Source organism: Pogonomyrmex barbatus, unplaced genomic scaffold (genome assembly GCF_055798465.1).
Source record: "Pogonomyrmex barbatus isolate J1 unplaced genomic scaffold, ASM5579846v1 scaffold30, whole genome shotgun sequence".
NCBI lineage: Eukaryota > Metazoa > Arthropoda > Insecta > Hymenoptera > Formicidae > Pogonomyrmex > Pogonomyrmex barbatus.
In genome coordinates, this window is record NW_028297128.1 from 189,904 (window position 1) to 204,179 (window position 14,276).

Below are 14,276 nucleotides of genomic sequence, written 5' to 3' on the forward strand. Positions count from 1 at the left end.
AGTTTTAATAAAATTTATTCAAATAAAGAAGAAGTAGTGAATGTGTCTTCTCCGCCGACTCCTGGACCGATCCTTCGAAACGACCCGCACAACATATCTGGTGGCAGCGGTGGGATCGTTTCGCAGCTGTACCCAGTCATCTGGAAGGAACAAACGATCGGAAATCAAGGAAAAGGCCGGAAAAGAAGTCGACATCCCTGCAGCGAGAAAAAGCCGGTAGAGCCACAACGCAGAGCATATCAGTGACACCGGAGAAGCCACGACCTACCGCAACAGCCAGCGCCGCGTCACAAACATGCGAATTGCGAGCGTAATGTAAGTTATAGAAAATTAAGCCAAGCGCATTAGATAGCGAAAAAAGCGTGTAGGTAGATGTCGAACGAGGGAGTTAACCAAACTCCTGCCCAAAGAAACACGTCGTGGCTACATAGTGCGTCAGCCAGCCGAGCGCTCAGCCCGAGCCCTCCGAGCCTCGAGCAGACGGAAAATTCACGCGATCCGCGCGATAACGTACGCCGCGATTTAAGTAATTATTATTCGGACGATAGTCTGACGAGTCAACCGGAATTACATCCGAACATTGTAATTGAACGCGTGTTTTCGCTTAGTGACATAGATAATAGCCTACTACCGAGTAGTGAGAGACGCGACGACGCTCTATTACAACCAACAGACGCAAGATCTGACCATAGCGACGGCACAAACGCAAGTAATCCTAGCCGCGGAGAATTCTCATTGACATCTTACGATAGTAGCGTGTTCGATCCAACCGAATTTTACACCGCTTCACGAAACATAAATCCAGCGGAAATGGCAAATCAACCCTCGGGCACACCGTTAAAATCGATCGCGGAAGAACAACAAGTAGTAAACAAAGAATTGGACGACGAAGTAAAGCGAATGAGAGCCACTTTAAGCCAAGCGCACTGGAAACCTGACCCGGCGGAATCTTCGCACGACGCGCGAGATGCAATGTTGGTCGAATTGATAGAAGGCATGCGAGCACTACAGGGCCGCATGAGCCAACTAGAAGTCGTTAATTACGATCGGAGTGCAGAAAATGACGAACCGATAGAAATGACATACGGGCGTACACGAGACGATGTCCGAAATTCGCGAGATCCCGCACATACGTTTATGAAATTGAAAGAAGCCCGCGATATGATTCCGGAAATGGACGGATCATCGCGGAACCAAGTTCAAAAATTTTTAAATGCAAGCACGTACGCGATGAGCGAAATAAATCCTGCCGACGAAAAATCATTACTAAAAGCGATCCTGTGCACGAAACTAACAGGGAAAGCCATGCACGATTTCCAAACAAGAGATATACGCACGTTCATGCAACTGAAGCGCGAGATCGAGATGTGCTATTTGGCAAAACGTAGCACTACGCACATTCAGCGAGAGTTTAATATAACCCGTCAAAAACCCGGGGAAAGCGCGCGAGAATACGGACTCCGCGTTGACAAACTAGCTATGGAACTCTATCAATCTATGGTAGAAGGACGCGAGCACACCGCGGAACAACGAAAGGCAATCCTAGATACGATACAAGAATTAGCCCTAGAAAATTTCCAACTAGGATTACGCGACGAGATACAAACAATAGTACGATCCAGGAACTATACGAATTTAACAGCCGCGATGCTAGGCGCGACAGCCGAAGAAAAATTAAAAGGTAGCCAACCTATAAAAATGTATAATAACGAGAAAGCTAGAAGCAACCAAGAACAGTATAGAAATCGAAATCAAAAACTGGAGTGCCACAAATGCGGTAGGCTAGGACATTTGGCGCGCGACTGTCGTTCAAGCCGATACATAAATAAATATCCGCTACCGCGAGCCGAACGACCGACGAACGTAAATAATATTGAGAAATACTGCTCGTACTGCAAAAAGGCAGGTCATAAGCGCGACGAATGCTGGTTACTGAACGGCCGCCCGAGAAAGGGGCAACCGAGACGCACGAGGCAAGATAATGAAAAAGAGCGACAAATAAATACCGCTGTAATAAAGAAAAAGAATAAGCAGCAAAGGGAGAGCGATGACTTATCGTTCACAAGCAGTGGCGACGACGAAGAAGAAGAGAAACCGAGAACAAAGATAACGCGAACCGTACGCGAGCATCAAGTGACACAGGTGAATACGCCTCACACAAACGCCACGTTAGACTTGATTACCCTGCCGATGCGAGAGACAAGAAAGGGAAAAACAAGTTTCCTCCTCGATACAGGCGCCACTTTGACATTAATAAAAGTGGGAAATCTAAAGGGAAACACACTAATGCGCGAAGAATGTTTAGCCCTAACCGGAGTTACGGGCCACAAGATACACACACTCGGAAAGATAAGAGCAACGATAACGCTAGGAGACCGAGAGATACGGCACACTATGTACGTAGTAAGAGATGACTTCCCAATAAATTATGAAGGGATACTGGGACTAGACTTTTTGAATAAACAACAAGCGAAATGCGATCATGGGAAAAAACAAGTCCGTATTGGCAACACAACGTTCAAACTCTATCCGTACAAGAAAACCATGCTAACGCCTCGCAGTGAAACCATAATTCAGGCAGTAACCGATCGGAATAGCATTGGAATAGTAAATGCAGTCGAAACCAAACCCGGAATCTTCATAGGAAATTGTTTGGTCATACCGGAAGAAAACGTATGTCCAATAAGTGTGATAAACACCACAGGAGAATCAGTGGAGATAACAACGCCGCTAGTCACGGTGGACGAGATAAGGACAAAAGACGCCGCACACATGTATACCATGGAGGTGTCAAGTAACGAAACAAGCGACGAGCCCATTCAAGCTCGTAAAGAAAAACTGCACAGACAAATGCGAACCGAGCATTTAAATAAAGAAGAAAAGAAAACCTTGCACCAGATTTGCGAAGATTTCTGTGATATCTTCCACCTAGAAAACGATCGCCTATCGTACACTAATGCAGTAGCACATGAAATAAATACGCGAGCAGATAGCGCGCCGGTGAATGTCCGACCATATAGATTACCAGAGAAGCACAAGGCAGAAGTAAATAAACAGATAGCGAAAATGCTGGACGACGAGATAATCCGTCCCAGCACGAGTCAGTGGAACGCACCCTTACTAGTAGTACCAAAGAAAATAGACGCATCTGGAGAGCGAAAATTACGAATAGTTGTGGACTTTCGGAAATTAAATGACTTAACAATCGGCGATTCTTTCCCGCTCCCGAATATCACTGACATACTAGATCAACTAGGAAACGCGAAATATTTTACAACATTGGATTTAGCATCGGGATACCATCAAATCCCCATGCATGAGGAACACAAACAAAAAACAGCATTCTCCACACCTTACGGGCACTACGAATTTAATAGAATGCCTTTTGGACTAAAAAATGCGCCTGCAACATTCCAGAGACTTATGAATTCCGTATTAACCGGATTACAAGGCCTCAAATGCCTAGTCTATCTAGATGATATCGTAATATATGGACCAAATTTGAAAGAGCATAACAAAAGATTAATTGAAGTGTTCAAAAAACTGAGAAACTACAATCTGAAACTACAACCGAATAAATGTGAATTCTTAAGAAAGGAAGTGACATACTTAGGACACATTATCTCCGAAAACGGTATAATACCAAATCCTGCGAAAATAACGGCCGTAGCAAACTTTCCAATACCAAAACGGGTAAAAGATGTGCAATCCTTCATAGGATTAGCCGGATATTATAGAAGATTCATTGAGAATTTTTCGAAGATAGCAAAACCCCTGACAAAACTAACAAAAAAGAATGAGAAGTTCGTTTGGACAGCGGAACAACAGAACGCATTCGAAACATTAAAAGAAAAATTAACGACCACACCAGTTCTAGCTTATCCGGACTTCACTAAACAATTTATAGTAACGACAGACGCATCCGGATATGCCATCGGAGCAGTATTGTCGCAAGGGCCAGTAGGCCAAGATCGACCAATTGCATACGCAAGCAGAATTCTGAATAAAGCGGAACAAAATTATAATACAACGGAGAAAGAATTGTTAGCCATAGTATGGGCCGTCAAACATTTTCGACCATACCTCTATGGAACAAAATTTCAAATAATTACAGATCACAAGCCATTGATCTGGCTATTTAGTATAACAGATCCTGGTTCACGATTAATCAGATGGAGGCTCAAATTAGAAGAGTACGACTATGAGGTGATACACAAGGCAGGTAAAGGCAATACAAATGCTGACGCGCTCAGCAGAAACCCGATCGCGCCTGACACACAGATAAACAGCATCGAGCGCGACAAGGAAGAACGCGAATATAATAAAGAAGACAAGGAGCAAATAATGTACGAATATCATAATGCCCCCCTCGGCGGACATCAAGGCGTAACACGTACCGTAAATCGAATACGACTAATGCACAATTGGCACGGACTAATACGAGATGTGGAAGAATACATCGCCAAATGTGAATACTGCCAGAAAAACAAGCTAAGCAAGAAAACCAAAATGCCTCTAGTACTGACCGACACGGCAGAAAGACCGTTTCAAAAATGCGCCCTGGACATCGTAGGACCACTCACGGTCACCATGAAAGGAAATAAATACCTACTAACATTTCAAGACGACTTAACAAAATTTAGTAAGGCAATACCGATATCAGATCAGGAAGCAAACACGATTGCCAAAGAGTTCACCACAAAAATAATATGCGAATTCGGAATACCGGAGACAGTACTGACAGATCAAGGAACGAATTTCGTCAGTGAAATGTTCAAGGATGTATGCACCCTCTTAAAAATAACGAAAATTCAAACAACCGCGTACCATCCTGAAAGCAACGGAGCCCTGGAGAGATCGCACAGGACTCTGATTGAATACTTAAGGCATTATATAAATGAGGATCAAACCAACTGGGATGAATGGATCCCATACGCGATGTTCACGTACAACACAACACCGCATACAGCAACGGGCTATACACCTTTCGAATTGATGTACGGGCACCAAGCAACATTACCTACGGCCCTGGCAGCGCCGCCGAAACCATATTACACATACGATAACTACGCGCAAGAATTAAGAGAACGACTCAGAGCCACACAAAGAGTAGCAAAGGAACATATCCGCGAAGCAAAACAAAAGGCAAAAAACTATACAGACAAAAATACGAATACTAAAATTTTCAAAGTAGGAGATAAGGTCCTCCTGCATGACGAAGCAGTGCGCAGAGGACGATCGAAGAAATTGGAAGCACCATGGATAGGTCCATATCAGATAATTGAGAAAACCTCTGACGTCAATTACAGAATTAAACAAAAACGAAAAATTACGACGGTGCACGCGAACCGACTCAAATTATTCATCGAAGATTAAGCAAACAACGCATACGAATAATTACCCGCAACAAGCAAAAAGCAAAAGCAGTAAAATAAAGATAGTAATCACAAAGATAGCATAGATTAGAAAAAAAAAAAAAAAAAAAAAAAAAAAAAAATTCACGGAAGGAAAAATTTCACGGAGGATTCACGGAAAAGTAACCTGAACCTAAACTTGCAGGATGCTCCTTATGTGGAGAAGAGCAGGACAAGCGACACCTGACTCTCAGCATAATCTTGACTGGGAATTGTTCTCGCACCAGCCAGGAATCTACTACGAAGAAATCGGTCAGCTGAGACAGGCTGAATCGGCATGGAAATTAGTGATAAAACTGAGCGCAAAAGAATTAGAGATCAGACATCAGCAATTGCAGGACTATATGGAGGAAACCGAAATACAGTGCCGAAAAGTAATAGGCAACGCACAGTTAGGTTGCCGAAACATTATGAGAATAATAGAAAGAAAAAACACCAAACTGATCACGCTGTTGACACAAGTAGAAACGCTATACAAAACGACTGACAAACGACGAGGACTGCTAGATGCGATCGGGTCGGTCAGCAAAATATTATTCGGAACGATGGACGCCGACGATCAGAAACTAATAGACGAACAACTGCAAACGTTACGAACAAACGGCAAGGTACTGCAGCACGCAGTAGCAAACCAAATAAAAGTAATCAACGCCACAATAGCGCACTTGGACGAATTAGAAAATACTCTAAATTATAATGAAAATCTGATAATGAGTGCGACGAAACGACTAGAACAACGATTGACCGAGTCAACACTACAGGCAGACGTAGACGAACACTTATTAATCCTGACAACGATAATGAACGATTTAACGAAGGACACGGAAAATGTAATAGACTACCTGACATACGGGAAAAACGGAATGATACCGACACGACTACTACCTATCAAACATATAATAACAGCCCTTAAAGAAGCGGCTACACAATTACAAATGGGATTACACTTTCCTTTTAAAATTCAGATTGAACACTGGCAGACCATACACACATACATCACTTTTAGCGCATATTCAGATGGTCCATACATATACACAATCTTGCGATTTCCGGTAGTAGCATACCCTACATTTAAATTAGTTAAAGCAATACCACTACCAGTACACGATCATGCGAATGTATTCGCCTACATAAAAATAAACCACCCTTTGTTAGCTATAGATAAAGAGAATCACCACTACAAATTACTAGAGGAAGCAGAGTTAGAACGCTGCATACGAGAAACAAACACATACACATGCGAACAGAACTTCGCGACATATTATGCGGAAACAACAGCACCATGCGAGGTGCAAATATATACACATACACCGGGACAGCTCAATTACTGCGAAAAGAATCATATGATATCTAACACATCGTTGTGGATAGCATTGACGGAGGAGCAAGCGTGGCTCTACTCCACGGCACACAAGCAAGAAATTAGCATTAAGTGCGAAAAGCAAATAGAAGAGAAAATTATATTAGAAGGAACCGGAAAAATAAAACTAAAAGATAATTGTAAGCTAATCACACCAAATGTAATATTAAAAACACGAAAAATTGAGGGAATAAAATATATTCAAAACTACCTCCCCGAATACAATATAACATTAGAAATAAAAAATAAGGACACCGATAAGAACAAGCTAGCGAAAACCGACACGTTACGACAAATAATTAAGAACCCCGTAGATTTAACCAAGTTAAGCATAAGTCTAGAAGAAATAAGAGAAACTCTAGAAGATAGCGATTATAATTTACTCAAAAATAAATACACTGTATACTCTATGGGAACAGGCACCTGCGTAGTAATAATAACTATAATAGGATTAATAACATGGCGCATAAACAAAAACAAAAATAAAAAGCAGAAGAAAAGCGAGACCGCACAGAGGCGCCGCGACGATGCTATGTTATATTAGTCATAAGCACACGATTATATTACAGTCACGCGACAACATATGTAAACTAACAAGTAAGATCACCTTCCATCGAAGGGGGGGAGGGATGCCGCGAGCGCCAAGTAAGGGACACATGAAAGCCGAACCCCCATGGTTCCCTTCCATCACAGGGGGAGGGATGTCGCGAGCGCCGAGAATGCAATCGCGCCCACCGCTGACAAAGCGGATTGCGGCAAGCGATATTTTATCCGATGAATTATTATTTTACTAAGCGGTGGCGATTACCAACGCTACCGTGCTAATCGCGCAAATATGATGTAACCGTTCGACGTGAAGCAACTGTTAACCGGGTTGCGCGGCCCTTACGCGGAAAACCACCGCGCGACCCAGAAATATACCGCGAATGCTGACAACCAAGTTGACGACACGGCAAGGACCGGCCGCCCGGAATAGGATAAAAACGGGAGATCGATATGAGGAGAGGACTCGTCGAGATCCGTGTGCCGTCACGTCTGTCGCGGTCCGAACTAGTAAAGACAAACTGTATTAAGTTTTAATAAAATTTATTCAAATAAAGAAGAAGTAGTGAATGTGTCTTCTCCGCCGACTCCTGGACCGATCCTTCGAAACGACCCGCACAACAATATACAGAGTCCCAAAACTGTCCCATTTGTAGTACACTACGTGATTTTTTAAGCTAAAAGAAACAACTTTTTTCTTTAGCAAAATTGCGTGCGACGAGTAGTTTTTACAGTCAAAAATCAAATTAAAAGTGACGAATGAGCACGCATATATGCGTAGCGGTCAGGGCGCGCGTTCCTCAGACCGACTGTGTTCACAAGTCGATCACTTGATATCAATCATGATTTTTCGGTGCATTAGATTTGATAATGACCAGATTCTTTATTAATCTTCGAAAGAAAATCAACATTTTATCAATCTCATATCGATGTTGCATTAACGATAGATTATCAAGATATTTTATCGATATCATATTGATATCTAGTTGATATATAAGTAATATCTAGTAGATATTCCTTTGTAGGTAAATAATGTACCATAAAATTATAACTAAAAATTTAGTTGCTCATGCAATATTTATTATTTATATTATTACACATATATACTTATTACAAAGGTACTACATATTGATATTGATATTTAAGATAATACTTATTGTTTTCTCGTTTTGGCTTCTTATCCCTGCGAATGGTTGAAAATTTATCGTATAAGTAATTTGTTACCTCCAATTTCCTCTTGTCTCTTTCCTTTACATCGGGAGGTACTTTTTCCAGATCCATCCTTTTATCAAGAAGAGCTAAATTAAAATAAATTATATATAAGTCAATTTATAATATATAGAATCTTTTAAAGATGCAGATATGATTCAATTTCTTTTCTATGTGAAGCCAAGAAACTGTATTCTGAAGGAATAAATTAGACATCTTCAACTGGAGTTCGCATTAATAGTAAAATTCTTGTGTTAAACTGTATTCTTGATTCTATAGCAAAATCCCTAGCAAATAAAGCAGTTTAATGATTTTTATGAATGTAATTAGTGTATTTATCCTGGTTACGGTCTAATACCATCTACTGAGCTTGATATAAACCCAATTACAGTTAAATATGCTATAGATGTAGGTAATAATTTTGTTGTTAATCTTCTTGAAGATAATAGTTTTATTTACACCGTAACACGAATTGAAACTGCTACTAATATTACAAAAATATATGAGAAAGATCGAACCAATAATGATAGCAAGAAAGATATATTATAAGCTGAGTAAACTGGTATTGAAGTTCATGGAGTTAAAGATATTAGTCCTGTAGCAGTTCTTTTAGAGTTTAATCTTGTAAATGGATTTGTAGATTATATATTATATATTATATACATTGTGTCCTTTTAGGTGTAGTGTGACGTCCTGGGAGGTCCTGGTAGATCGGACGGAGCCGAAATCAACAGATCCTCGACAACTATACTCAAACGTTATTTGTGAGATTCTTTTCCTTTTGCGTTAAGAGGGTAAAACCAGGATTAGATACTGCGAAGGAAGTGGGTAACAGGAATGTCGAAATGACTTTTATTTTTAGAAAAGAGTTTTCGATTTTGGGAATGAGGAATAATATAATATCATACTTGTGGTATTTGAATCGGAATTTATTCACTGTTATAAATGATAGGTATATATATATATATATATATATATATATATATATATGTATATATATATTTAGCGAGTGCGAGTGGAAGTACAAGTGCAAAAATGTACGTGCGCGTACAAGTGCAAATGCGAATGCGAATAAAATGCAAATATGTAAGTGTCCGTGGATGTGGAAACGTAAGTGCGAAATAGGAAAATGCGCAAAGGTATCGTCGCTTGAGGTTTTTATATGTTGCCAAAATATGGAAGTAGGGGTGACCTAAATTCCAATGTTATGATTCTACAGGTCTGAATAAAGCCTATTGTTAGTCTACTTTCATTTTGGTCGACTTAGCCTACATTTGCTATGAGTCAGCGATGACTCGTGGTATTAAAATATTATGGCGCTCTTGACATTTAACGTTGGCCTACTTTCGCTTATAAACTGACCATGAGTCAACGATGACTCGTGATACTAAAATATTATGGAGGCCTTGACATTTAACGTTGGCTTATTTTTGTTTACAACCTGACCATGAGTCATACTTATGACTATTCGGTCGACCTTTTTGTTTTCAAAGAGTTATACTTCGTTATAATAATTCCTTTCTTATAATTAACAAACATATAGTTTGCTTGAATTTAAGCTTTTATAATAAATATTAATCATCGCAATATCGTTTTAGATATACTTTACAATTTTATAATAATAATGATTACATCGTATAATTAGTATATCTACAATATATCAGTATAACTCTTTTTACATTTGTAATACATTATTTATTAAATGTTTTCAGGTACAAAATGGCTCTGATTGTGATTGGTTGAATCGTTAGGGTAGTTTCCATGCATATTAATATTCAAGATTTTTGTCATAGCCATAGGATTAGTGTTAATGAAAAAAGGGAAGTAACAATTATAAATATAAGTCTAGGATGAAGGTTTCTAGAAGTTGAAACCTTCATCCTAGTTGAACTGGTTTATATACAGAGATTTGCCTGCTGAACTGATTTGAGTTTTTAAGGTAAGTGTATGTAAGGAAGTTTATAATTGTTTAAATATCTTCTAAACGGTGCGAGTTAGGTAAGTATGTGTAATGAGGTAAGTTGCAGGATTTCCTGTGTGTTGTCCAAATCTTTCATAATAATTATTTGTTAATATAATAATTTATTTATTTATAAATTTTATTAAACGAAATTTAAATCGTAGAATTTCTTTTCTGAGATAAAATATGTTTCTATCGGGGTTGTTTATATAATTTCATAAAGAAAACTATATCTTATAAGGAAATGTATAATGTACGTATATATGTATATAAGTGTGTGTGTGCGTGCGTGCGTGCGTGCGTGCGTGCGTGCGTGCGTGCGTGCGTGCGTGCGTGCGTGCGTGCGTGCGTGCGTGCGTGCGTGCGTGCGTGCGTGCGTGCGTGCGTGCGTGCGTGTGTGTGTGTGTGTGTGTGTGTGTGTGTGTGCTTTCATATACCCTTAATTTTGTAATATATCTTGAGAATTAAGAATCGTAACCACAAACTATATTTATGTTTTCGAAAGGATTTTCGATGGAGAATGTATTTATACAGGGAAAATATATCCATATAAGGACATCAACAAAATTTATCCTTGAAATAAGGATATGTATCAGATGAACTGTTGAATAAATATTTTGTCGTGGATTTTGTTATATTGTCATTATGACTTTTATTCCTTATTCATATCCTTTCTATTGTTATTGTTAATTTTGTTATTAACTTTTATATTTATTATTAAAATGGAACAAAAGTGAAAGATTTGATATACAAGGGTTTCTTAGTTTCTGAAGTTATATTTGACGATATGAAGAAATTGGTTGGTATTTTGTTATTTATATAATTATATGATTTTGTTTATTAATTGTTAATAAAGATATTACAATGTACCGATAATTGTTTTGTTATAGTTTTCGTGCATTACGTGGGCGAGGTTATATTTCTTACATTCGTTTTTTATTCATTATTTACTATTTGTTGAGATTTTATTGTTAATGTTGAAATGCTTAGATAAGGATGCGATATTTAGCTCTATTTTCTGTTACTTTATTGAACAGTCTGGAGAAGTGATTTCGGTATGTTCTGTTTTTTGTTAGTGAGGTTTCTAGGGAAAATTTACTAGGAACATTAAGGCTGTAGTAGCGCCATAAGGTAAGGAGCGGCCATATTGTATAAATCTTTAAATAATTTTAAGCGGTATATTCTTTTATTAAATGTATAGGAAAGATTTGACGGTGCTCTCCTAACACAGTTAGTCATAAATAATTAAAAATTTTGAAAAATTTACACTGAACATGATTAGAGGTACTTTCGGCGCTGGGACGTGACACTTGCCGGAGCGTGTAATTCCTCAACGAGTCGTCACCTCTCGGAGCTAACATTTTTTTCACGTCCATTGGATCTCATGTTTCGACAATGTTTAATAGTAAATAAGATATACGATTTAAAATTGTTTTTTTTCTCATTGACGTCAATCGACTGGCTCGTTTTGTCGATACGCGATTAATTTATAATAATGCCGGCTTCGCGAAGTTCTTCGATGATCAACAGCATCTTGTCGTGAGCGTTATTACTAGCTCAATGCGAAGCGTCGAGTAATCGGAGTCGATCCACCAGCTCGTTGAAATCATCCCAATGCGTAATCGATTTTGTTGTCATTTAATTTCATGGCGGATGGTATATTGCCAATACCTGCACTCTTTTTACCGCTTTTCTTATATGTAGATATGAGTGGAGCGATGATATTAATGTACTTATATCTCTTGTTGCCCATGATGGGATTATAGGCGCTATGGCCACGTCTATGAGCATTCGTTGTTAATAGTATACTTTTATACGTTTGTTTGTCATCTTCGGTGAATGTAGCCTCATCGGAAAGTCTCTTGAAGATCAATTCGTATAATCCTGATGTACCTCACATTGTATCTCACATTGTCTATGATTATGGAGTCATCTTTGTCAACGTCAAACCTTTTGTCACCGAGCATCGTACTACTTTTGTCAAAATAAACACCGTACATATTATCGATCGCTTTATCTATATCGTCATCGAGAAGAACGCCCACACTTTTGTCCCAACGGTCCTAGCTGACCATGAAGCACCTCGCTTCCTCTTTGCGTTTGTAGAGTTTATTTGATGGTTGTTTTCGGTGATGGTTCACTGACGTTTTTTGTCTCAAAAACATTTTTGTTTCGTACAAAGGTATTTTCGGTTGTTCTTTAAATGATTCTTTCGACAGCAGGCAGTTCTTTCGATAGTTCTTTCAGTGTAGATTCGTACGTGAATGAATCTGACGTGGCGTTCAATTGTTTTGTACGTTGCTTTTTAGGCGGCGTTAATTTCAACCATCCAACATCCGTCCAATCCCTGTTAATTGTAGTGTTATCATCGTCGTCATCACTGTCTTCACATTTCTTTTTCTTAATACCGATATTCTTTGCAACAATGACTCCTTTTTTAATCAGCTGAGATTTCTCGATGTATTCAACAATTTGTTTCAGAGGTTCGACGTTGGGCTTGAAATGTCTTTTCAACGCTACATCTTCAGCTATTTTACCAGTTTTCAAAGCGCGATATTTTTTGCGAATCGAATCGCTCGTTTTCGCAATCTGTTTCGCTATTTTCTCGCGATCTTTGATGTTATCCATGTTGCCTGCTTGACGTATCGATTTCGACTAATCGCGTTATGATACCACGAACGTGTTAAATTCTTTTCTGTATCACCGATTGATAAACGAACTGTCCTTATCTATCACTAAAATCCGTACTCGCGCTGCCAACAATCGCGGCATAACGCACAGAATTCATCGTACGACATGTCGATATTCACATGATCATTGTAAACATATTTCAAGTTAATACTATCCTGTTTGAATAGGATCAGCAGATTCGCATTGTCGCGTGTCACATGTTTAGGTATCCTCGCGTACGTCTGACAGAAATAGAAACAATCGACGTTCGAGTGACGGCCCATCGAGAAGAATTCTCTCACTGCATTTTGCTTATTGCATGCAACGTCATCGAAGACAAAGATCGAATTGGGACGTGCCTCACTCGGTGGAATGACATCATTGTTGTTGGAGAATGTAAAGTAACCGATTTCGTCGATCGATGTCAACAAAGTTTCGAGATATCGATATTTTGGTTGTTGCAGCGATTTCGATTATACGTACACGTTTTCGAAACGTACAGCGTGCGGACTTTTGAGCAAGCTTATGAGAACATTGGTTTTATCGCAATTCGACCGCAAATGATGGCGCGATACTCGGTAGCATTTCATCGTGCTTATGCTCCGTCGCGATGTCCCTCATCATTCGCGCTTTTTCGCAATTCGCGACGCGTCAGTGGCTGCCGCACGAATTTCATGTTCACACTGCGTTATCTAGGCTTCGATCGAACGCCTATTTATAGGCGCGCGAAACCGCGAATCGCTCAGTTGCAAAAATGTTTCTCGCGCTGTCGCATCCCTCTGATATTTGGGACTTGAGCGCTGAACAGTTGCAATATATATATCGAAAGTCGTACTGTTATGCGCGTGCGGTGAATGTATCCATCATGTGTAGAACAAGCTTCCGGATCATATAAAGACGAATTTGGACATTCGAACTTATCGTCGCTGTGTCGAGCATTATAACCAACCGTGGCAACGTACGCACATCTAAGATAAAAGATTGTAGCGTATGTCAGCAGCAGCAACGTCAAACGTAGGTTGCAGTGGAGGTCTGCTCAATCGAGCTATAAATGCGCTTCTTTTTGAGTTACATATTTCCGGCTATCAATTTTGCGGCCCGAGTATTCGGCTGAAGAATC

General features: G+C 39.5%; 1 protein-coding gene across 1 annotated transcript; it reads left to right on the top strand.

Moving 5' to 3' along the window:
• The first annotated feature begins 205 nt into the window (after window positions 1-205).
• LOC148935889 (uncharacterized) lies at window positions 206-7,581 on the top strand. Its single transcript, XM_089080556.1, has 2 exons — window positions 206-315; window positions 5,560-7,581. Exons 1-2 carry the CDS (start codon window positions 296-298, stop codon window positions 7,316-7,318), a joined length of 1,779 nt encoding a protein of 592 aa, XP_088936682.1. The 5' UTR covers window positions 206-295; the 3' UTR covers window positions 7,319-7,581.
• Window positions 7,582-14,276: the final 6,695 nt, after the last annotated feature.

Coding starts and splice junctions, on each gene's coding strand:
- LOC148935889 (XM_089080556.1), top strand. CDS start 296: ATGCGAATTGCGAGCGTAAT. Junction 316..5,559: donor ATGCGAATTGCGAGCGTAAT/GTAAGTTATAGA, acceptor CTAAACTTGCAG/GATGCTCCTTATGTGGAGAA.